This window comes from Brassica rapa, chromosome A09 (assembly GCF_000309985.2).
Source record: "Brassica rapa cultivar Chiifu-401-42 chromosome A09, CAAS_Brap_v3.01, whole genome shotgun sequence".
NCBI classification, from domain to species: domain Eukaryota; kingdom Viridiplantae; phylum Streptophyta; class Magnoliopsida; order Brassicales; family Brassicaceae; genus Brassica; species Brassica rapa.
In genome coordinates, this window is record NC_024803.2 from 14,470,706 (window position 1) to 14,494,764 (window position 24,059).

The 24,059-nt window shown below is 31.4% G+C and overlaps 2 protein-coding genes and 1 long non-coding RNA gene across 7 annotated transcripts; 1 reads left to right on the forward strand and 2 right to left on the reverse strand.

Moving 5' to 3' along the window:
• Window positions 1–2,925: 2,925 nt before the first annotated feature.
• On the reverse strand, window positions 2,926–5,964 carry LOC103839603. Its single transcript, XM_033280996.1, has one exon. It carries the CDS (start codon window positions 5,883–5,885, stop codon window positions 5,391–5,393), a length of 495 nt encoding a protein of 164 aa, XP_033136887.1. The 5' UTR covers window positions 5,886–5,964; the 3' UTR covers window positions 2,926–5,390.
• A 6,416-nt stretch (window positions 5,965–12,380) lies between these two features.
• LOC108869650 lies at window positions 12,381–19,348 on the reverse strand. Its single transcript, XR_004451798.1, has 4 exons — window positions 19,025–19,348; window positions 18,784–18,892; window positions 17,142–18,269; window positions 12,381–17,046 (listed from the first exon to the last, which is right to left on the reverse strand). It is a non-coding gene; the product is annotated as an uncharacterized LOC108869650 (long non-coding RNA).
• Window positions 19,349–19,496: 148 nt separating this feature from the next.
• On the forward strand, window positions 19,497–22,238 carry LOC103839604 (carboxyl-terminal-processing peptidase 1, chloroplastic). 5 transcript variants are annotated; one of them, XR_004451779.1, is made up of 11 exons: window positions 19,497–19,941; window positions 20,031–20,150; window positions 20,436–20,573; window positions 20,660–20,764; window positions 20,837–21,005; window positions 21,087–21,208; window positions 21,298–21,381; window positions 21,476–21,514; window positions 21,596–21,648; window positions 21,735–21,864; window positions 21,981–22,238. XR_004451779.1 is itself a non-coding variant. In XM_009116106.3 (11 exons), exons 1-11 carry the CDS (start codon window positions 19,531–19,533, stop codon window positions 22,034–22,036), a joined length of 1,437 nt encoding a protein of 478 aa, XP_009114354.1. In that variant the 5' UTR covers window positions 19,499–19,530; the 3' UTR covers window positions 22,037–22,238. The 5 variants fall into 5 exon arrangements, 2 of the variants coding, with proteins under 2 accessions (XP_033136836.1, XP_009114354.1); XM_009116106.3 differs by having other exon boundaries at window positions 19,499–19,941; window positions 21,596–21,658; XR_004451780.1 differs by lacking the exon at window positions 21,981–22,238 and having other exon boundaries at window positions 19,498–19,941; window positions 21,298–21,397; window positions 21,596–21,658.
• Window positions 22,239–24,059: the final 1,821 nt, after the last annotated feature.

Sequence of the window (24,059 nt, forward strand, 5' to 3'; positions counted from 1 at the left end):
AAAACTGAAAAGAGAGTGCAGAGTATCAAAATAATAGTGATGGTAGTTTTGGGAACGATGTTTGTTGACGAAACAGCAAAGTCGTACGCGTACCGCTTGCTTTCACTGCAAGTAATAAGAGATTTCAAGTAAACGAAATAAGTTTGATATAGTTGCATTATATAAAGTGTAGTTATAACCTTAATTGTTCGAACATCCTTAAAGATTTTCTTGTAGACGATATTAGTAACTCCATCTCCACCATCCATATCAGAAGTTTCGTCTAATATTTTAAGACCAGATGGGGTTGTTACTCGAGACATAGCAACGTACAACTGTCCGTGAGTAAAAACAGTGTGAAGGAGATATAAAGCAACTTGTTTCAGGCTTTGGTCTTGGCTCTATTGACAGCCATCAATTTGTTTTCTTCTTTCAGTTTATTTTGCCAACAATAAATAATTTAATTTTAAAAAAAAAGTTGAAAATAAAACCGGTGATATAAATCAATAAAAAGAATTTCCAATTGGTGCAAGTTTTTCCACCATTATGTTTTTGCTCTTTGTAAATGTTTAAACAGACAAAACTAAGGAAAAACTATTTACATGGCTAAAACTTATTCATATCAATACTATTAAAACAGAAACATGCTATATTGATATTAGTTCAGTCCAGTTATTTTCTTCAACTATACATACACGAAATATAAATTTTATGTTTCCTAACTGCATTTGAAATAATTTTGTAACCACCACTTCGAAGTCCACAAAAATCGGGATCCACTTTAAGTTTTTAACAGCATCTAATTATTTTTCCTTTTTCTATTTGTCTTGACCATTCAATTGCATTAGTTACAACTTAACACAACAAGCAGTTATATACGAAGATGTAATTAAAGTGGTGATATCTACTCCGTGTATCAGTTATATATATTTTTATGAAACACCTACTTAAGTTTAGTAATAAAATGTGGGAAACTATAACTGGTATAACAATATAAAACTTAATAAAAATATAATATGTTGCAAACTTTATGAATAAATTTTTAAAATAATTTTCGAAATACATATGACATAAGTGTATAGTTATGAAACTTGATTTATTTAATATAGTTACAAACTAAAAACATATTTTGTAAACATCTACACACTAAAAATATATTTTGCAGCCATATATATTTTCCAAATAAAAAAATAAAGATATTTTTGAATTATGATTCTCTGAATTTTGAAAAAATATTCATATAATCTCATTTAATTTAACGAGTTTTAAATAGGTTATTCAATTAAAAATATTTATTAAATTTATTAAATATGATACATCTATTCTATTAAAATATGATCATATGGCCTATATATTGATAAATATTATGTCTAATTATTCATTTGTTCTATTAATAATAACTAACTTCCTATATTTAATTTAAATGTTGTATAACCACTTTCTTCTTTAATTTCCTATTATGCATGATAATCCATTACTCCCTAAAAAAACTGTCGACTAGAAACCTAAATGAGAAATATTCTGTACATGGAACAATTTTAAAAAATTGATTCAGTAGTTTGGAGATAGGTTGTACATAACAATCATTCTTTTGATAGATCATAAATTAAAATTTTCATTAAATATATATATATATGCTTTTCTTATATGTTAAAAATCATATACGTATCAAAGGTGAGATTATTTATAAATAAAGTCAAACATGATTCAAAAACATTTATTTAACCAAACAAATATGTTTTGTTTTCAATGTATAGTTCAAAAACTTAATTAAAAACCACCAAATTTGTAACTTACTATTAACCTTTAATAACTCGGAATTTATATAAATGTTATTTTAAATATTGTAATTTAATATCTAATAAAATTATCTAAAATATATTTTCAATATCAAAACCTCTTACTAATAGTTTTTAAAAAATTATACACAAGAATATCACTTAAGTTTATTTAGCATATAAGAAAAAAATACAGAAAATTTTACATATTTACAGAAAAAACAAAAAAATACAAATTAACATAAAACCTGCGGGTCAAGATCTAGAATAGACAAATATGATTACAAAGAAACATATATATGACCATATGATTACAAAGAAACAGAGTGTATGTCTGGTTAACTTTTAAATTATTATTATTTTATAAGAGATATTTTAAATTTATACACAAATATGAATACAAAAAAAATACAAATATGATTACAAAAAAAAAACATAAACATTAAATTAAATTCTGAAAAAAAAAAATTAAAACAAAATATATACCCGCCCTTTCAAAGGGCGGGTCAGAATCTAGTATGATGTTAAGGCTGATCATCACGTCTATGTAGAGATAATTTTCTCCGGTTGAAAACAATATGTTACAAATACTATATCAAATGGGAAATTTTTTAACTTTACCTTAAATTTGATACCACTTTAAAATTTACCTTTAAATGATAATTATTTTCATAAATGCATCATGTTTATTATAAAAAGGACAAAAATAATTTTCCTAAATTATTTACATCCAATCAAATTAATTGTAAATATATCTTAATAAAAAAAAAAATTGATTAAAAATTCAAATTTTATGAATAGTTATTTCATTAAATATTTGAAATTTATACTTAGATCTTTTAATTGACAGAAATATTTGAAAAATTGAATTTTCAAGCTATTGAATTTCTTTGGATTTAAATGCTATACAATGAAATGGTTGTCTGATTGAGAATTATTTTATTAACTAGATTTTGACCCGCCCTTCAAAGGGCGGGTATATTTTTTGTTTTAATTTTTTTTTGAATAATTTTATATTTATATTTTTATGTAATCATATTTGTGATTTATCTATTCTATTAAATTGACGTCAAAAAAAAAATCTATTCTATTAAATTAGAGACATGACCTATTGATATATGTTTAGTCCAACTATTATTTTTACTTGATCTACTTAAATTTTCTTTTGATTTAATTTTTTTGAGAAATTTAATTTTTATATATGGGTTTTTCATGTAATCATATATTATAAGTGTTTTATTTTGTATTTCTTAACAAATATAAAGTATCTATAATATAATAACTACATTTTATACTTCTTAACCAATATTATGAGGAATAATTAATATATCATTGTAGAAATATATGTCAATAATGTAACTGGGTACATAACTATATAAAATAACGTGTTATATTAATTAAATAAAAGGTTAAAATTCTAAAAAGAAACAGATTGAGATTATTTAATAACACAAAAAGATAAAAAAAATTGGGTGAAATACTGTCGAAAAGAGTAAACTTAATTTTGGAATAAACCCAAAAGAAATGACAAAAAAGAAGGTATAAACCCAAAAGGAAGGAATAATTGTTTTTTTTTAACTAAGAGTGCCATTTCTGAATTAGTTTAAAAGAATTTTTATATCTTAGGTACAAAAATATAATAAAAAGGGCCAAAATTTGGAAACATACTATTAAGAGGAAAAATTTTGCTGCAGCAATAAGGATGATCACCGATAATTGTTGCTATATTTTCGTTTGAATAATTGTTACATAATATATAATTGTTGGCTAATATAATATTGAAAAGAGGTGGCCACCGATAATTTTGGTGAGGAGGTTACAAAAAATATGTATTGACCAATAGAAGGTAGTTACCGAGATAGAGTTTGTTTAATTTTCATGCAGTTATAAAATATTTGTTTTTTTAAGTAGATCATGTGAAAAATAATAGTTGGACTAAACATATATCAATAGGTCATGTTCCTAATTTAATAGAATAGATATACAATAATTTTCAGATTTTTTGGGTACACGATCGGATCTCGGGTAAGATTCAGACCCGAACAGAGACCCGCAAGTTTAAAAAAGAACCAATAGGCATTTTAGCATGGACCCGGACCTGTATTTTTGAGTCGGTTCTGATTTGAGTCTTTGGATCCAGATAAACTGTCTACGTTAATTTGTTTTTCTTTATATCATATTTGTATAAATTTTTTTTTAATTAATAGTAATTGGTTTTGATAATTGTATTGAATTTGTGATGTTACATAATTACACGCTTGTATTACTAAACAGTTATTAATTTTTTTAATAATAAAGTATAATTACAATTTTGTTTAGTAATTCAATAGTATAAATAGTTTTCCTACTATTATTGACTGCTGTCAAAAAGTGTATAAATAGTAAAAGTTTTTTTGAGACAACTGCAATAGAAAAACTTAAATCTTTGGAAATTAAAAATCGAACTTAGCCAATAAGATTTGATCACTAAAGGACTGTAAGTTCTATTAACGTAAATAATGTTGGGCCCCACATAATGGATAGTTAGTCCAAAACTAAAATTATTTAGATGCAGTTATATTTAGAAGGTGGTTACATAATATATTTAGATAATTAATTAGAAGTTATTATAAAATAAATTGGACATAACCTTTATCAATAGGTCATGCTGCTGTTTTAATAGAATAGATTCCAATCGATCAATATGTTATATCTGTTAAATGGCATAAATATATGACTAACCTGAGTTTTAAGTTATTGTACTTAATTGGATTTAAATGCTATAAAATGTTATGATTAACAATTATTTTATAAAAACAAATATAATAAATCATTTAATCAGTTAATATATTGTAATCTATAAAAATGTAAAACTAAATATACATGAACTCAAATATAAAAATAATTAAAATAAAATACTTATTAAACAATTTTTTTATTTTAAACTTAATTTTAACTAAATAAAAAATAAATTAAAATATTGTTTAACTAGTTGAGAAAATAAATTAAAATATTGTAAACCAGTAAAGCATAATTCAAATTTTATTTTACATAAAATTATTCTTAGAAAAAATATTTCATGCGCATGTCATAGAAAACCAAGTAGTTTAATGTTACTTAATCTAATTAAATAAAAATAAACTTATTTACATTGATGTTTCTGAAACACACAAACACCAAATAATCTAATAGAAATAAATAAATACTTTTATTTCAAATAAAATAAAAATTCTTTTAAAAATTGAATCTTAAAAACATTTTCTTCAATTTAATAATTCTAAAAATTAATAAAATATTATACACGAATAATTTTATCTGTATACATATCATAATAATTAGCTAATGAAACACTTAATTATAGATATCATAATAAGTTTATCCGTATACATATCATATTAGAGTAGTTTAGAATAAGTCAACACTCTGTCAAAAAAATAAAAATAAATAAATAAGTCAACACTAAACACGAAACGACGTCAGCAAAACTCTCAAAGATTTGACTATTCCAAGTTTATGATAACTAAGCTAATAGAGTAGTTTATTAACTAATTTAAAACCTGCTAATTTTATTCACTGAACACTTTATATTGTCACAAAGATTTGACTATTCCAAGTTTATGTAGAACAGAATCTAAGATTCGACAGAAGGAGAATTCACTGATGGCCCTCGTCAGAACGATAACGATAATATTTGTCCTCATCAACATTAAAATCATCAAGAATTAGCGTAACACCATTGTTCCTTACGGAGTTAATAACAGCCCATACCTTGGTTCGACTCTTGAACCCTTTCTTTTCGATTTCTTTCTTGACATCGACGTGGATGCCTCTTCCTTGCCCATCTTGGTGCCCTTCTACTTTCAGCCTCATCGCCAAAACCTCTCCTAGAATAGCAGCTGCTTTGGCATTGCAAGTACGACCACACTCTAGTGAGTTCTTGACTGCGTGCTCTACCGTTGAAGTTGTTGTCACTACTCTCCCGTTGTTTTTATCCACTACGTTTGCTGTTATGTACTTGATCGACATGAACAGCCTTAGGACGTACCTTTTGAGAACCGTCATTGATTCTATGGAAACAACAACACTGTTAAGCACTGTGAAGAACATGATAATTGTACAGAAAAAAGAAATTAATCTCAAACATATCATTTGTTGATTCAACTTTATTATTAAACTACAGGTGAAATCATTTGAAATGTTTATATAATCAAAATTAAAATTTTGGTTTTAAAAGTTTAGGATTGCATTGTGTACATCCCCTATATATTAATTGAGGAACATTTGAAAAGATGTAACCTCAATTTTGTATTAATTAAAAGAGGCTCTAATGCATAGGTGGCACTCAATTAGATAGTCAATTACATTCAATTGAAAAATAAGTAGGTCCACATTCGATTTTTATATGTTGTTAGATACATAAGTTGGTCAAACTATATGATATAATGATATGATATGATATTTTCTTTCCTTAAATAAAACCTACGGAATTACCATAAATGACTAATATATATATGACAATTAATGATTTTAATAATAAAGATTTGATAACAATTTATATCTCCTCCATCATTTTTTGTTTAATTTTATAAACAATCAAATTAGCTATAAAAATAAAATTTAGATTTTTTCGTATATGTTACATTTTGAATTTTTAAAAACGACAATAAATGACTAAAAGTATTAAAATTATTATGTTAAAAATTAATGATCAATGGTTTAACATTTTTAGTATAAGAAGATACACATGATTTTAAAACCATATGAGTAAAAGATATCATTTAATAATAAAATAAAAATATATATATATATATTAAACACTATATACCATAAGATTACATAAATATTTTAATATTAAAAATTTCAATGAATTTTCAAGAACATTTATAAATTATAAACTTATTAAAGATTTCAGATTGAAAATTTTGTTATCGATGATTTAAATATTTTGTTATAAAACGATATAAATGATCATAGAACCGTATGATTATAAATTCTTATTTAATAAATAACTATACAAAATATACTATTCTTAGAAAAATAGGTTGGTCCATCTTAACTTATATTACACTTTTTATTAAACTAACTATCAAATTGATAAATAACGTACCAAAAAATGTTTTGCACTTTCCTTAAATAAAAGCTACGAAATTACCTAATATGATTAACGTATATGTGAAAATTAATTATTATGAATAATAAATATTTGATAACAATTTTTGTATCTTAGTTTTTTTTTTAATTTTATATTATTAAAAGATATTTAAAAATCACATTAAATATATAATAAAAACATTTATATTTTTTCTTATATGTTATATTTTGAATTTTTCAAAACGTCTATAAATTATTAGAAATTTGAAGATCCCCACTCTGAAAATTTTGTGATCAATAGATTATTTTTTAGTCATGATAAGTTACAAATGATCATAAAATTGTATTAATATGAACTTTTATTTAATATTATAAGAAGATACACATGATTTTAAAACCATATGAATAAAAAATATCATTTAATAATAAAACATATATATATATAGATTATACTATATACCATAAGATTACATAAATATTTTAATATTAAAACTTTCAATGAATTTTCAAAAACATTTATAAATTATAAATTTATTAAAGATTTCACATTGAAAATTTTGTTATCGATGAATTAAATATTCAGTTATAAAATGATATGAATGATCATAGAACTGTATGATTATAAATTCTCATTTAATAAATGACTATATAAAATAGTACTATTCTTACAAAAATAGGTTGGTCCATCTTAACTTACATTATATTTTTTATTAAACTAACTATCGAATTGATAAATAATCTACCAAATTGTTTTTGCACTTTCCTTAATTAGAAGCTACGAAATTACCTAATATGATTAACGTATATATGAAAATTAATTATTATGAATAATAAATTTTTGATAACAATTTTGGTATCTTAGTTTTTTTTTTAATTTTATATTATTGAAAGATATTAAAAAATCACATTAAATATATAATAAAAACATTTATATTTTTTCTTATATGTTATATTTTGAATTTTTCAAAACGTCTATATATTATTAGAAATTTGAATATTCCCACTCTGAAAATTTTGTGATCAATAGATTTTTTTTTTATTATAATAAGTTACAAATGATCATAAAATATAACGCATATGAATTTTTATTTAATAAATATTCAAACTATATATATATACTAATGATTTAAAGCAACAAGATTGGCTGATCAATTTAGTCGTCGAGAAATCTTTCAAAAGTATGTGAAAGACTAAAGTCAAAGTAAATATGGATTTAGAATAGTAGTTATATTTTACTAACCGAAATACCGAAAAAAACCGAACCGAACCGAACCGAAACCCGATATCCGGATTGAACACCCCTAATCCAAATGAAGCCAAACTATTGTTTCATTCTCCAAAATATAATAAAAATAATAACTTAATCTCGCGCAAGGCGCGAGTCTTATCCTAGTTTCAATATAAAGACAATCCATGCTAATACTCGTTATAAGATTTAAAGACAGGATCAGCTATTAAAGCATCATATAAATTAACAGCATATGAGAAAATTACCACCTCTTACAACATAGATAGGTTGCTAGACACATGAGAAAATAATTATTCAATCCCATTAAAGAAACTTGTTATCACGGTACTTCGAGTGTAAAAGAATTAGCTAATATAATTCATGGAACTTGCAGTTGGGTGTAAACCTTTGTATTAGTTTGGTTGATGAATTATGAATATTGATTACTTTAAGAACGAACCATTATATTTGTTCTTCATAGATTTAAAACATTCTGACTACGTTGAAGGTTCTTTATGCCCGGCAACTATTAATATAAATTGTAAATTCATTTTGATCAAGGCTCGTGTAAAACCTTTTTTGGTGTATTAATATGTATTAACATGTAAAGTTATTATTGGAAGAGGTGGATAAATATTTATCACGTCATATGTAATGTAACACTAATTATAAAGGTTGATATAGAGTTTAATTAACATGTACAATAGGTAAGACCAATGGCATTTTATGTAATTACTCTAGTAATAGATGGATATTTATTTTAGGGGTGTGAGAGTAAACTATTGAGCTGACACATCATTAACATAGCATTTCTGTTAATAAGATAGATCATCCCTTTATTATTAAAGGAGGAGCATTATTAGAGACTAACCTTAAGCTCATGTGTTAATAACAAAAATGCAATTTCCTAGGTGGCAACACCATATTCACTCTCACCCTCTCTAATTAATTATCCTCTCTTTACTAGACTTATTACATTTTTTGTCATTATTCATTAATTGTAACTTAACATAATGTTATATTCACATTTACATAACATGTTTGTTAGTGTGTATGCAATGTGATCTCTAACTTTGTTTACACTCAATTTGTTTTATTGATCCAAATAAAACCAATGCATCATGGTTTAGTTGCATTACAAACCACGATTTTGTCTAATCGACGTGATTTTATTTATATTCTTTAAAATGATATTTTATAAGCACAAAATCTATTCGACAATTTTAATAATAAAAAAAATCATTTCTTCTGAAGAACAATTTACAAAAGTTAGCCAATGGAACAAAAATGGTTTTCTTTAGAAATGAAAATTGTGTTTTCTATGAAATTTGAATCATAAATTCTACTTTTACTTTAATATTAAAAAACCATATATGTTAAGAAGATTTTTTTAAACTTATTATATAATGTTTAGAAGCGAAAATATGTTTTCTATGATATTAGAATCACACATATGGTTTTTTACTTTAATATTGAAAAAACCATATCTGTTAAGAAGATTTTACTTAAACCACATCTTTAGACGCGAAAATGTGTTTTCTATGATATTTGAATCACAAAATCTATTTTTTACTTTAATATTGAAAAAACCATATATGTTAAGAGAATTTTATTCAAATTAATATATTTTGCTCAGAAGATTTTATTTAAACTTAATATATAATATTTACACCGTTAAATATGAAATACTGAATAATACATCTTCAAAAGTTCAAAAGTTATAAAGTATATAATGTGTATGAATCAGAGCAAATTTTAAAGTTCATATAGTTCTCATGGTCCAAGATTTGTTTTATGCAGGTAATTTTAAGCTGTCCACTGTACATCAGGTGTTTAAATTACGCTAGATACATTTTTTTCCTAAAATGATATAAAATACAATGCACTTCATAATAATGTCATTTCCTCTTGAACCCTATCAAGAATGCCTTCCAAGCGCTCTGCAATTATAGCATTTATTCCCGCTCTCTGAACATTTCAAAAATAGATTATACATTGTCAATTAGCATTATTTGTGTGCAAATGAATGATCTTCATTTTTTTTGAAACACAAGGAATGATCTTCATAATATTCAAAATTAGGAATGATGACACATATTCCTGTTTTAAACGTACTCATTAATGTAATTGATTTTGGTAATAGAAAATTACTGTCGAATTAGGAATGTTTTGAGCTAAATATAACACTAATTCCTATTTTAAACGTACTCATTAATATTATACGATTTTTAATGGAAAATTACAGTCAAACCCGAATCATACATTCATTTATTCATCGACATTTATTGAGTTTTAATTTATTTGCGTTGACCAATATATGTAATTGTTTTTATTATAGACTAATAGTCCATCGAATCCGACGTGAATTTGAATTACGAACATGCTTATGGCATTCATGGCGGACCTTCTCAATACATGCTCACCATATTATTTTCTTATATTTTGTTTCTTTCATATATTATTACTATATTGCTTATCCTATGTTTTATTTTATATTTATAATTTATTTATGAAAACAATAATTATATTGCCACTATCGCCAATGTTTTGTTTAACTTTACTTCATAATTTGTTTTATATAAGCTTTTTTTACTCCTAGAAATTCACTTCCAGGACATATACTTCAAAGTAACAAAACAAATACACAAGTTTAAAAAACAAATTGAAGCTTAATTTATATAGACATACACAATTTCGTGAAATCTTTTACCATATAAAATATAATATTTCTTTCTATGATTTTTATTTTTCTAATACCTATATATTTAAAGTGATAAACTATAAGTCTCTTAACTCCGTGCAGGGCGCGGGTTATCACCTAGTTAAGGTTATTTCTTATAAATGCTCCTCTTTTAATAATAAAAGGGATACCTCACATATACGGACTGACATAATCTGTATTAAGTACATTACACATACGCAAAAAATAAAACACTTCTCTTAACATGGCACCATAAAGTTCACACAAGCCTAAAAGCATACAATTGAGAAGGACCGATTCAACACAGGTTAAAAGTCACAGAGTCTTCTACTTTAGAACAAAACACACAAACCACCGACCTAACAGAAATAAATAAAGATATATTGAAACTACAAAGCTAAAACAAACTGCATCAAACCTCTGGAAAATCTGCAGAATTTTTTTCTTATAAGTCACAGAGTTGGATGCAGTCTTGCTTTACCAGAAAGCCGTGAAGACATTAGAAGATCATATGTGAGCTTTGAAAGAAAAGAAACAGAGAGATCAACAGGCTATATAGCTTCCTGATTTTCATATATGGGTTTCTCTTAAGATTGAGATGATAGTTTTGCTGATCTTTGTGTAGAGAGCAAGAGATAAAAAAGAAAGATATTTGCCGAAACTAAACTAAAACAGATTTTCAAACGCAAAACTAAACTAAAATAGTGATTTACAATTCGTAAGCTGGCAGCAAGCTGGAATGTATGATATGAATTGAGATGAAAATGATCGTGAAAGGAACATTCAAAACAAATAGGGAGAGAAACTAGGCACAATGGTTAAACTTAAAGAGGAGAAGCTTTCTCGGAGACATTTGATCGAGCAGTTTGTGTGCAACGTCTATGTTTCGTTAAAGCACATATATTGAAACATGTTGGGTATTAACAACCAAACTATTATCACGGAAATAACCTAACTGGTGTTTCTAATTTTTACCATATGGAAGTGGGGAAACCCAGAGCTTCTGCAGCTATAGACGCATACAAAGATCAGAAAATCCTCAGAGAGCGATGATCATCTTTGACCATATTCCGATTAATTCTGGGAAAACCAATTGTGATTAAAATATGCCTTAGAACGGTTACCACAATGGGGATATAGCTCAGATGGTAGAGCCCTCCCATACCCTGCATCTCCTCTTTTTTATATTCTCTGACTAGTGGGCTCTATTCCGTGTTATTGACATCTTGTATATATATTTTCTACTGATATATGTTGTTTTTGACATCTTTTATATATATATATATATATATATATATATATATATATATATATATATATATATATATATATATATATATATATTTAGTCTTTGTCGAGTCTTTCTAGTTTTTTTCAAGTCGTTTTAGATCTAGAACTGTTTTGGATGAAATATAGACCAATTGGAGCAAAAAAGGCAGAAAAGAGTGTAATTTGGAAATTTTCACACAGAGCAACAGTCTGATGGCTGATCCCGATCGAGAGGAGCACCCGAGTATCTACTCCAGCGGTAGAGATTTTTTAAGAAAACTACAAATTATTTCGAGATTTGCCTTAATCATCCCAATTTTCTCTCCGAGACATGAGGAACCTTGATATATCTTCTTTTTCTTTTTCTTTTTCTCTTTGTTTTTCTACGCTAGTTTTTTACACAAGAATCTATTGAAGACTTTTGTACTTGGCGATTTGCTACTTGTTAGGGAGAAAACTTCATCTCTCTCACCTAGAGAAGATTATCCCGAACTCTCTTTTTATCTCTTTTATTTACATGCAGTATTATTCATAATTGATTTATGTGTTTTCTTTTGTTATGACTTAGTAGTTGATCTTGTTAGCCTAGGGTGTTAGGGTGTTAGATCGTGAGCTAACATAGATAAATATCTATCGATTGTCTTCATTCATAACTGCTCTTATTGCTTGCATTAAACTGAACACTTAATATATGAACTTAGGTTTAATCTATAGGTTGCTAGATATGTCATGAATGAGCATTGCATCCTACATTAGCGAAAGTAGATATTAGGGTGTTTTGTGAACCGATCAGATCTACTCTTAATGTTCATCATCATCTCTCAGCCCAAGCGATAGCTTAGGCGATGAGGCTGATCAATGAAAGGTGAAACACCATGATAGTGGGTTAATCTAGCATTGTTTTCAAAGTTCTAGACTAGGACCATAACTGAACTTGAATAATTGTTTAGCTCATGATTGCAAGTGCCTGTTGAAATCACCCTAGGTTAGCTTCTCATCAATCTGAAACCTAAATCAATCTGTTATTCGTTTCTTACGTTACCTTGAAATAAAAAACTCATCATTTTTTTAGCTTAATATTGAACCCATATAAATAAAGTGTAAATTGGTCATCTGGATTTGAATCTAAAGTATTATAACAACCACTGTTAACTTGACTGTAGATAGAATTCATTTTTAGAGTATCAGCTACGTGGAAAGGCTTCCTCTAAACAATTAATATATTTTGTCAGGGTCCAATGGGCTTAATAGAAAGGCAATTTCAGATTCACTAATCTTCTACTTACCATTTAAATTGTGTTTAGCAGTTTAGAGTTCCTTTGTTACCTCTTTCTCCGACACCGTCTCCGATCAAAAGCTCTCGCAATAGCTAATAAGAAAAAATCGGCCGCGGTTTCTAAATCTGCTTTAGAAATGTTTCTAAATTCTCCGACTGGTGAAGGCTAACAACCTTATTGGTATTTACGGCTTGCGATTCAATTCGTACTGAAATAGTTTCTCTAGTGAAACCAGCCTTTCCTGTTAAATCTCCAAAAGCTTACTGTATTAGGATGATCCGCATAAGCATCGGCGTTCATTGCTGTTTGTGTATTCGATTCTCAAGTTTTGCTAGCTATGGTGAGCTGCATCCAGGACCTCCAAACCCTACTGTATCCAAACCTCTCGTCTCGAGAAACATAAACACAATCCCGATCCCCACAGGAGCAACCTTGAACCCAAATGCTAAAATCTTGACTTCGTCAATGTAGCTCATAGCCACCTGATTCAATCTGAGTGGGATAAGCTCGAGAGGCTACCATACCACTTGGATTCATTCAAGTTTAAGAACATACTACTCAAGATCCAGAAAAATTATGTTCTCTCTCTCTCTCTCGAGTTCTTCAACTGGGTGAAACACCAGAACCCAGGCTCCCACTCTCTTGAGACGAATGCCATTGTTCTCCACACTCTCACCAAGAACCGCAAGTTCAAATCAGCAGAGTCCATCTTGAGAGGTATACTCGTAACCGGCGGCGTGGATTTGCCTGCTAAGCTGTTCGATACGTTATTGTATTCATACAGGGAATGTGAATCCACACCTCGAGTGTTTGATTCGAGGAATAATCTCGGATGCTTTTAATGAGGCAAAATTTATTATGCTATACTCTTATCTATTCTAATACTCCTCATATTGATGGTTAATGTCGAAAGTGCCCCTCTCTACATGACCAATCAAAATCTTTTTCTCTTCAGCGGGGCCCATCTCATTCCCTCTTCTTCGTCTTTCCTCGTCTCCTCCATCCGGTTTCCGCGATCAAATCAAGAGGATAAGCTCGCTTTCCTCGCTTAGATGCTGAAATCAACTTAAGGTAAGGCATTCGCTTGGTATGTATCTTAAATTATCGTATATCCACTATACAATTGTATTTTATATTTAGATAGAAGATTTAATAGATGTTGATTTAATATTTTGTGTTCACAGTGAATTAATTGAGGATTCGAAAGTGTGGATGTCTGTCAATTATGGAATAGGATAATCAACAATTAGTATAATCATAAGGGATGATAGAATGTCGGGAATCAAAGCTGATCTTGATTCTTATTTGAATTGAAGAGGCGAAACAGCTAGACATGGACGCAGGAGGAGAAAGACAACTCTCCTTTATTGTATAAGACTAGTGACGGTGACCATCAGTTTCATTCCATTTGTAGTCAACGTGCTCATTGTAATTTTTGGGTAACTCTTTCTATACTATTAACACATGAACTCTTTTTAAGATTTACCCTTTATTTGCTTTGAACATTACATCTTCTACCATTCCTATATCTCTCTATCTCTAATACTAAAACATGATTTTTTTCTTACATTTACATTATTAGTTTGAAAATTTGATTAAAATACCATTAATTAGATATCACTTTTTAAAAAAAAATTAAATAAAAAAATATCATAACATTTGAATTTAAAGTTTAGCGATTATTGTTTAAGAATTAACTAGATCTTAACCCGTGCCTCCGCACGGGTATTTGTTTTTAATTTTTATAAACATTTAAAAGTTAAATACATATATTATTGTACTAATTAAATTAGAAGATGCTAAATAATTAAATATAACTGAGTTAATTTTATTATTCTGAAAATTTTAAACGATTTTGATTAATTTAATTTTTAATAAACCAATAAATTAATCTGATCATTGAATCTATTTTATAGTTTTTTTATAGATTGCAAAATTGTTTTATTGATTTTTTGAATAAATGAATGATTGCATATCTTCTAAATTTATTAGGTAGCTAAATATTAGGCAGCTAAATATTAGGCAATTTTATAACAATTTTTACTTAAATTGCTATTTATAAGGTCAGTGGCATTGGATGGTAATTATTGAGGAAAACTTAGGGTTAAGATTTATTTGTACTTCAGTTTTAATAGTTTAGATATTTATCAGGTGGACTTGGTTTATAAACTTTAATTAATACTTCTTAAACATTTATAAATAATTTAGTAGGATCGGTTTAATCATTTTTCATCAAAAAATGTAAGTATTTATCATATAGTTAGTCTTTAAAAGTAAAGTTGAAAACTTGTATTAAATTTGTGGTAAAATTAGAATTCTTGCCGTATCGTGGACAAATTCTAATGTAAAACTTTGTTCTTAATAGTTTCCATGGATCTGAAAGAGTAATCTATCCACTAATATTTCGGTCAATCTTGTCAAACCCGTAAGCCACATAAGGCCATCTTCAAAGGGGGAGCACATGGGGTGTGTTTGGGCTTAATATATTTGGATTTAATCCAAAAGTGGGCTAAGAGCAGTTTGGGAGGGCTTGTCGAAGAGCTGTGCTTAAGGGAAGTGCTGGTCGACGTGGCAAGTGTGTATTGGTCGAAAAAATGAAAGGGAACACGGGTTTTTCTTTTTCCCATTTCCTAGGGTTTGCGATCTATCTCTCTGTCTCTCGAATCCACAAACGGCGACGAACGGGAGAAGCCAGTTCCGTTCGATTTCCGACCGAAGCACACCGTGAATCGATCTTTTATCTCCTCCTCATCGATTTAGGTTTGTAGGTATGAGTTAAGCGTTTTAATCGATCTTATCCATTGTTTACGGTTAGATTCTTAACAAAATTTTGTCTCTGATCTTTTCTCTCCTCGTCTCCTTGTCTCCTTCGTTTATCGTCTCTCCTTTGTATTAATTAAATAAAATGTTTGTTTGTTTAATTAAATAATATGTTTGTTTCATACAAATTTCCGATTGTATTTTGTGTTTCTTTTTTTTTTTGGAATCAATTTTAAAATAAGTTTTTTTGTTACATTATTTAATTAATTTTATTTGGTTAAGCACACCCTTAATTAAGTGATCTCCCTTTTAGAATGTCCCATGTTCCTAGCCTAAATACAATATTATGGGGGTGATTGGTAGTTGATGTAGGTGCTGTCCACAGCCTTATTTATTTCTACAGCACCAAATTTAGAGCAATCAAGCTTTAATTTTTTTTTTGAAACCACAGCTCTTAAAATAACCTACAACTGTACAAGTGCTCTGCAGAGCCAAATATCCAAAGCAATTTTTTAGTGCTTCAATAAAATTCTACAGCAATAAAATCTAAAGCCACAGCAAAAAATCTACAGATTTTTTTCTACAGCAAAATATTTAAAGCTACAGCCATTACCAATCAGACCCTATACTACTATTTTCACTCTAAGCACACACCTAACTGCTCCCCCTTCGAGGATGCCCTAACCGAGATATACACAATAATAAGCAGAGTAAAGCTTGTCTTACAATAATAAAGAAAGAAAGAAAGAACTCTTGATAAACCTAGTTGTAACAAAAATAAAGATAGATAGAACGTCATTGATATATGGCTGATTTTTGATTACTTTAGTTGTCTCTTGGCCATAACTGTTGTTGGGTTTGGTCAGACGGATCACTCCTATCGTTTTGTTGGTTCAGAGTTGCAAAGAAATCACTCCGAAGCTGCTGCTGGCGTTGTTGGCGGCTACGTCTGGAACTAGGTGGCCACATATTTGAATCTCCACGCTGTGAACAAAACAAAAGCAAAAGAAAAGAAAAAAACAAGCGTTACTTGTATGCCAAGTCATCCAAACCCTAAGAGATATTTGTTTGGGTTTCACCTGATGCTGCTGAAGCGATGAGAAGTGGTTCCTTGAGACACCACCTTCATAGCCAAACATCGAGTCTGCTGCAACGTTATCACTCGACGTGCCAAAGAGGTTAACAGAACCGTAAGCATAGGGAGCAACAGAGGCATCTGACTGAGGAAGTATGTTGTAGCTGTCGTTCTGTTCTGGCCGCCAGGTAATCATATTACCATTATGCGCTATGTTACTACCACCTTGTTGTTGCTGCTGAAATGGTGTTGCCGACGGTGGCATAATGTAGCGCTCGTTCTGATTTGGTGCCGTGTAAAGAGAGTTAGTCATATTACCATACTGCCACTGAGAGTTCATGGCTTGTTGGTTCCTCTGTGTCTGTGGTACAAACTCAGTAGATGTTATCAATGCCTGCGCCAAAATGAAAATCAAAACTCAAAGTACTATGTAAAAAAGAATAATGCTTTATTAAAAAAAGACTTTACCTTGGTCATGGAAACAGATGGCCTACGACCATGTGAAGATGCAGTAGTAGTAATGCTTTGACTTGTAGGCATTGGCTGATTCAAAAAAGAAGCTGAGTATCCAGGATCCAGTTCACTTGTGTGTCTTTGTCGATGCTATAACATATGGAAGACACAAGCTTTATATATAAAGATCTTGATTTCAGCTATATATATAAAGAGACATTAAGAGAAGCCATTTTGATCTCTCACCATAGCGTTCTGCCTCTGAAGACTTGGTTTAGGAGGAGCTTGCGCAGGATTAATCACAGGTTTCCTAATGTCAAATGTGAAATCAGAAGCATGCTCATGAGCTCCATACTGCGCCTGTTCTGGTTTAGGATGGTCTAAGGAGAAGGAATCTCTGTGAAAAAAAAAACATTTAAGATATGATTAGTAGAGAATATATAAAATGGAGAGAGAGAGAGAGAGAGAGAGAGAGAGAGAGGTAGAGGTAGAGAAGCAGATTTACGTTTTGGTCATGCACTGTTTGAGAGACGCATACTCTTTTGAGTCATCATTCTCTAGAGAGAGTAGATATCTTACAACATCATAGTCACTAGATGAGTAATCGATTGGATTAGTAACTTCTTCATCATCAGGCAACTTGTACTTGGATGCCAAATCAGAATCTCCAACTTGATCTCTTTTAGCATCAGAAGACTCAGTAGATGCGTTAGAGGAGGAGGCTTTAGTAGCAGTTTGCTTCTCATGCAAGTAAGAGTCCTCCTTGACAGGACGTGCTTCAGTTAAACACTCTTCTGATGAAAAACCTAAACTCGTCTTCAAAACATCAGCCATTGGTCGCAGGAGTGTAGCTGTCTTGCCTGAGGTTATTGGCACTCTCTTCTTGATTTCAACATTTGCTTGATCACTGCCAAGAAAGTAACGAGGGATATTGTTACAAATCGAGATACACCAATCTTTGACTGGCCAGAGAGGTATCACAACTTCAAACAGATTGATTGATATACCTAGAAGAAGATGGCAAGGACATTGCTTCACCCGAACGTTCTGGCACACTCTTGGTTTCACCATTTGCTACGTCACTGCAAAGAACAAGGAGTGTTACAAGCGATAAGAAGATGAATAAACTGCCAAACTTTTTTAAGGACTTTTTATAAGTGAGATTAGCAGAGAAGGAGATGAAAAGAAGGAACCTCTTATATGCAACAAGGGCCTTGTAAGTAGTAGATAAACCAGACAATTGATGATTACTGGTTCCTTTCTTCTCGCCTTGGTTGCTCTCAACTTCATCAACAGGAGGATCTGGAAGCAACATCATCAGAAATAACTCAGAAGCAGAACTTTACATAGACAAGTGATCCTAAGGGCGTTTGCTTTGTTTTCGTTCACTTGAGCTCTTAAAACCCTCGAAAGAAAGAAAGAAGAGGAAGAAACCTTGAGAAAGAATATCCTGCATCAGCTGAGCGAGATCTCTCATCTCCTTTAGAAAACCATCGTTGCCGTCTTCGTCCTTCGCTGCCATTTTTTGCCGAAACTTGTCAGAGCTTTCTTTCAGAACAAGGAACAAAACGGATTCTCTCTCTCTCGCGCTTCTTCTTGAGTATCAAGAAACCTTCTTCTTAACTTTTTCCCTCTCTCTCTCTCACTCTTTCAATCTTTCAATCTCTGAGCTTTATAGTTTTTGAAATACGAGAAAAATTAATATTCAAAACGAGAAAAATTAATATTCAAATTAAGTACTATATTACTTTCCACACTTTATTGAAGTAATAATAATTTGACATTGAACATCAATTGTCCATTCCATTGGGGGTAAATAATGTATATTAAAAAGTTAGTATTTTTAAATATAATACTTCAAAATGTACGAGGGTATATTTGCAAATACTTCGTACCATATATCTGTTACCAGCGAATAAAAACTAAACCGTTAAAACAAGATGAGGCTCTTGCTCCCATTCTCCTCGCCGTTATCCGCCACGTCACCGCCGTCATTACCTGACCATCCACCTCCGTCAAAAATCGAATACTCCGGTCTAACTAAAATTTTCAAAAAATCGGTAATCGGAACACTAACCGGAGCTCTCTCACTCACTCTCGTACTCTCGTCGCCGATTCCCTCCGTCGCAGCTTCCATCGATCCTTACCTATCCATGACTCCGCCTTCGTTATCGCCTGATTCTTCTCCGGAAGATTGCCCTAACGAGGAAGAAGCTGATACTGAGGTGCTAGAAGATGACGTCAGGTCTCAGTTAGTAACTAACGAAGGGATTGTTGAAGAGGCGTGGGAGATCGTCAACGACGCCTTTCTCGATGCTCGAAGCAATACATGGAGTCCTGAAACGTGGCAGGTAGTTAAATAGCTTGATGGGTGGATAAAGTAAGGAACTTTATGTGTAAAGATTGAATCTTTCTACTTGTTGTTGTTGAAACTTTGCAGAAACAGAAGGAAGAGATATTGAGTAGTCCAATTAAGAGTAGATCAAAGGCTCATGAAGTGATTAAGAAAATGCTGGGAAGTTTGGGTGATCAGTACACTCGCTTTCTCTCACCAGATGAGGTTTGACGGATTCTATGAATTTAGTTGATGGAGGAGTCTTAAGTTGTCTGAGTAACATATCTCTTTGGTTGTGTCACTTGTTGTCAACTACATTCAGTGTTTAGATTCTATGAATTTGGTTGATGGAGGAGTCTTAAGTTGTATCAGTTACACATCCCTTTGATTTTAAGTCTTTAAGTGATGGAGGAGTCTTAAGCTTTATCAGTTATCAATTACACATCCTTTTGGTTTTGATTCTTGAGTGATCTCAGTAACAGACTTCTTTGTTTGTGTCACTTGTTGAAGTTCTCCAGGATGTCCAAATATGACATTACCGGTATTGGAATAAACCTTAGAGAAGTTTCTGATGGTGGTGGAAATGCAAAGCTGAAGGTTCTTGGTATTGTGTTGGACGGTCCTGCTGACATTGCTGGCGTGAAACAGGTTAACATACTGGTCCAGTTTCTTTGTACTAGTTTTGTTCGTTGATGATTTCACTTAAAGAGTGTGTAATGCATTTATCTTGCTAGGGAGATGAGATTCTTGCTGTCAATGGAGTTGATGTTAGTGGGAAATCATCATTTGAAGTATCATCTTTGTTACAAGGCCCTAGTAAAACTTTTGTGGTTCTCAAGGTTATTCTTCTTAATCACAAGATAAAAACTAAGCTCATGACTAAAGATTGATGATGTGTATGCGTATTGCAGGTGAAGCATGGGAAGTGTGGACCTCTTAGGACAATTAAAGTACAGAGACAAGTTAATGCTCAGACTCCAGTCTCCTATCGTTTGGAAAAAGTTGACAACGGAAAGATCTCTGTTGGGTATATCCGTCTAAAAGAGTTCAATGCTCTGGCTAGGAAAGATCTGGTGATTGGTAAAAGCCTTTCACATCTACAGTTTTCAACTTGTGGTTTCATCCCTTTATTAACTTGTGTTTATGCTTATATATCTGCAGCAATGAAACGACTACAGGACAAGGGTGCGTCTTATTTCGTAATGGATCTTAGAGATAACCTTGGTGGACTTGTGCAGGCTGGAATAGAAACTGCTAAGCTGTTCCTAGATGAAGGGGATACGGTAAATCACATAATAGCCTACTTCAACTGCATGAAGAGATTCATATAAATTTACTTGAACTCCTGTTGTATGTTTCAACTGAGTAACAGGTGATATACACAGCCGGGAGAGACACCGAGACTCAAAAGACTGTTGTTGCAGATAGACAACCATTGATCAATGCCCCACTTATTGTATGTGATTGATCATGTAAGCCATTTAATTTTTTCACACTGATGATGATTTTCTTGCATCAGGAGCTGATTAGAATCCTTATCATTGTTGCAGGTAATGGTAAACAACAGAACCGCAAGTGCTAGTGAAATTGTGAGTAGTCTTACAAAGATATAAGCCATGGAGACTCGTCTTCTTATGGCTTAAACGAAATGAGTTTGTCTATTTTTTTAGGTGGCCTCTGCACTTCATGATAACTGTAAAGCAATTCTTGTGGGCGAAAGAACGTATGGAAAGGTTACACCAAAGTCTTAATAGTTCTATATTGAATCTATCGATTTGAAACCTTATTGATCATCTTCTTTTTGATCAGGGTTTGATTCAATCGGTGTTTGAACTCCGGGATGGATCAGGAGTTGTTGTGACAATAGGGAAGTATGTCACACCAAACCACATAGACATCAATGGTGGTGGAATTGAACCTGATTTCAGAAACTTACCAGGTTCGCTTAATCTCTGAGTCTTTTGATCTTTCCTCTTTTCTTTTTTTTCGATGACCATTTGAACATTTACTTATTAACCTCGTTTTCAACTTTCTGTTGGATGATACGGTAAGCAGCTTGGGATGAAGTAAAAGAACGTTTGTCTAAGTGCAACACTCTCCAACAAAGCTGAAACGTGATGAAGTTCATCAGACTATCTCCTCTTATTCTTTCCCCAAGCTACAAAAAAAAAAAAACAAACGATTAGCGTCTTTGGGTATATACATGAGCCTATCTAAATTTTTGGGTGTGTCGTAAATTAGAGAAACCTTATGGGGTGTAATTGATAATTTTTTTATGGTTGTTTGATAATAATATTATGGGTTGTCTGCCTATTCCCCCCCCAAAGTATCAAGCTCATCATAATCCCACCCAATCATATTATTTCTTTTTAGATTTCTCCCTAAACTTTTTTAACCCCCCTCTCTAATCAATTCCCAAATCGTGATTAGAAGAACTAAAAACGCGTTTGAAAACACAGATTGCCCAATTAAAAAAACAGATCCGACCCACAGTTGAAAAGAAACGATCCGACTTAATTGGAGATCTTTTGAAACCAGAATCAAATTGGGACTTAGAGTTTTTTCTATTTTTTTTTTTTTTTTGACGGCAGGGTTTTTTTCTATTTTCTTCCCGACTGAGAGAGAGAGAGAGAGAGAGAGAGAGAGAGAGAGAGAGAGAGAGAGAGAGAGAGAGAGAGAGAGAGAGAGAGAGAGAGAGAGAGAGAGAGAGAGAGAGAGAGAGAGAGAGAGACGAGAGAGAGATGAAGGAGAGAGAGAGAGAGAGAGAGGACTGAGAACGAGAGAAGAGAGAGAGAGAGGAGAGAGAGAGAGAGAGAGAGAGAGAGAGAGAGAGAGAGAGAGAATTAGAGAAAGAGGAGAAGACGAGAGAAGAGAGAGAGAGAGAGAAGAGAGAGAGAGGGAGAGAGAGAGAGAGAGAGAGCTTAGAATGAGAGAGAGAGAGAGAGAGGAGAAGGAGAGAGAGAGAGAGAGAGGTGAGATTGCCAACAACTCTTGAATTGCAATTCTCGCATTCAAATTAAATGATTTCTAGCTATTTTTTCTTATGCAATTTGAAAACCTTTTCTAAAAATTCCTCCGAGTAAAAAGACAGTGTGTCCTGTCTGCGGGTTTTTAATCTCAAATCCAGACACTGGTTACAACAAGTTACATAACATCTGACCCTTACCATCATTCTCCAAATATCCAACCATTTGCTCAGCGGTCATAGCCTGAATATTTTCTTACATAATACTACTCATGTTCAAGAGTTCAACACTCAAAATATCACAAACAACTACATAAAGCTCATCACTTACATAAGTTTAAACACATAAGACCATGCGCAGTAGGGCTTTTTACCGGGTTCATGGGCTCGATATCATAGGCCCGATTGATTAAAAAAAAAAAAAAACTTTAGTTTAGACGGACCGGGCCTTACGGATGAACCCGTATGAAGCGGTAGTTACCACGCGTCGCGCTGTGGTTGGTCGTTCGTTTCCGCGTTGTCCCGGAGGAAAAGAGGGATTCGACGACATATTTCTCATTTTCCCTTCTCTCTCGAAAAGCTAGGGTTTCGCCGTGAGAGGCGATATATCGTGCGACGGCCCCTCCGTGAGATTTCTCCAGCTAATCGACGACGAATCTCTAGTATCGACGAGCGTAGGTGAGTATCGAGTAGTTTGACATATATATTGGGTCGATTTGGGGCTCGGATGCCATTATTCGATTTTGGGAAAAAATTGGGGGTTTTTGGTGAGGGGTCTAAATCGATTTATGGGTTTCGATAAACGGTTGTAGATCGTGATGGTGGTTTGTTTTAGACTTCTTTTCTCTGAGATTTCAAATCGAGTTAGGGGTTTCGAGTATGGTTTCTAAATCGAGTTATGGGTTTCGTTTTATTGTTTAAATCGTCACGACGGTTTGATATAGGTTTCGTTGAATCATTTTGTTTCGTTAATAATTTTGGATTTATTTGACAAATTTTTTTTTTGTCAGATGGATCCGATAGAAGATAGAAGACATTCGAAGAGGCAAACCCACCACATCAACATGTTAGGGTTCGTGGCCGATTCAGAGTACGGCATTCCTACAAGGTGTCTGTGTGGTGGGAGAGTCATTAACGAGGTTGCCGGGAAGGAGGACTACGACACTCTC

Bases quoted from the DNA above. Each gene is read 5' to 3' on its own strand.
- LOC103839603 (XM_033280996.1), bottom strand. From the start codon at position 5,885: ATGATATGTTTGAGATTAATTTCTTTTTTCTGTACAATTATCATGTTC.
- LOC103839604 (XM_009116106.3), top strand. From the start codon at position 19,531: ATGAGGCTCTTGCTCCCATTCTCCTCGCCGTTATCCGCCACGTCACCG. The intron at 20,151-20,435 runs GTTTGACGGATT...CACTTGTTGAAG, and splicing joins GCTTTCTCTCACCAGATGAG to TTCTCCAGGATGTCCAAATA. The intron at 20,574-20,659 runs GTTAACATACTG...TTATCTTGCTAG, and splicing joins ACATTGCTGGCGTGAAACAG to GGAGATGAGATTCTTGCTGT.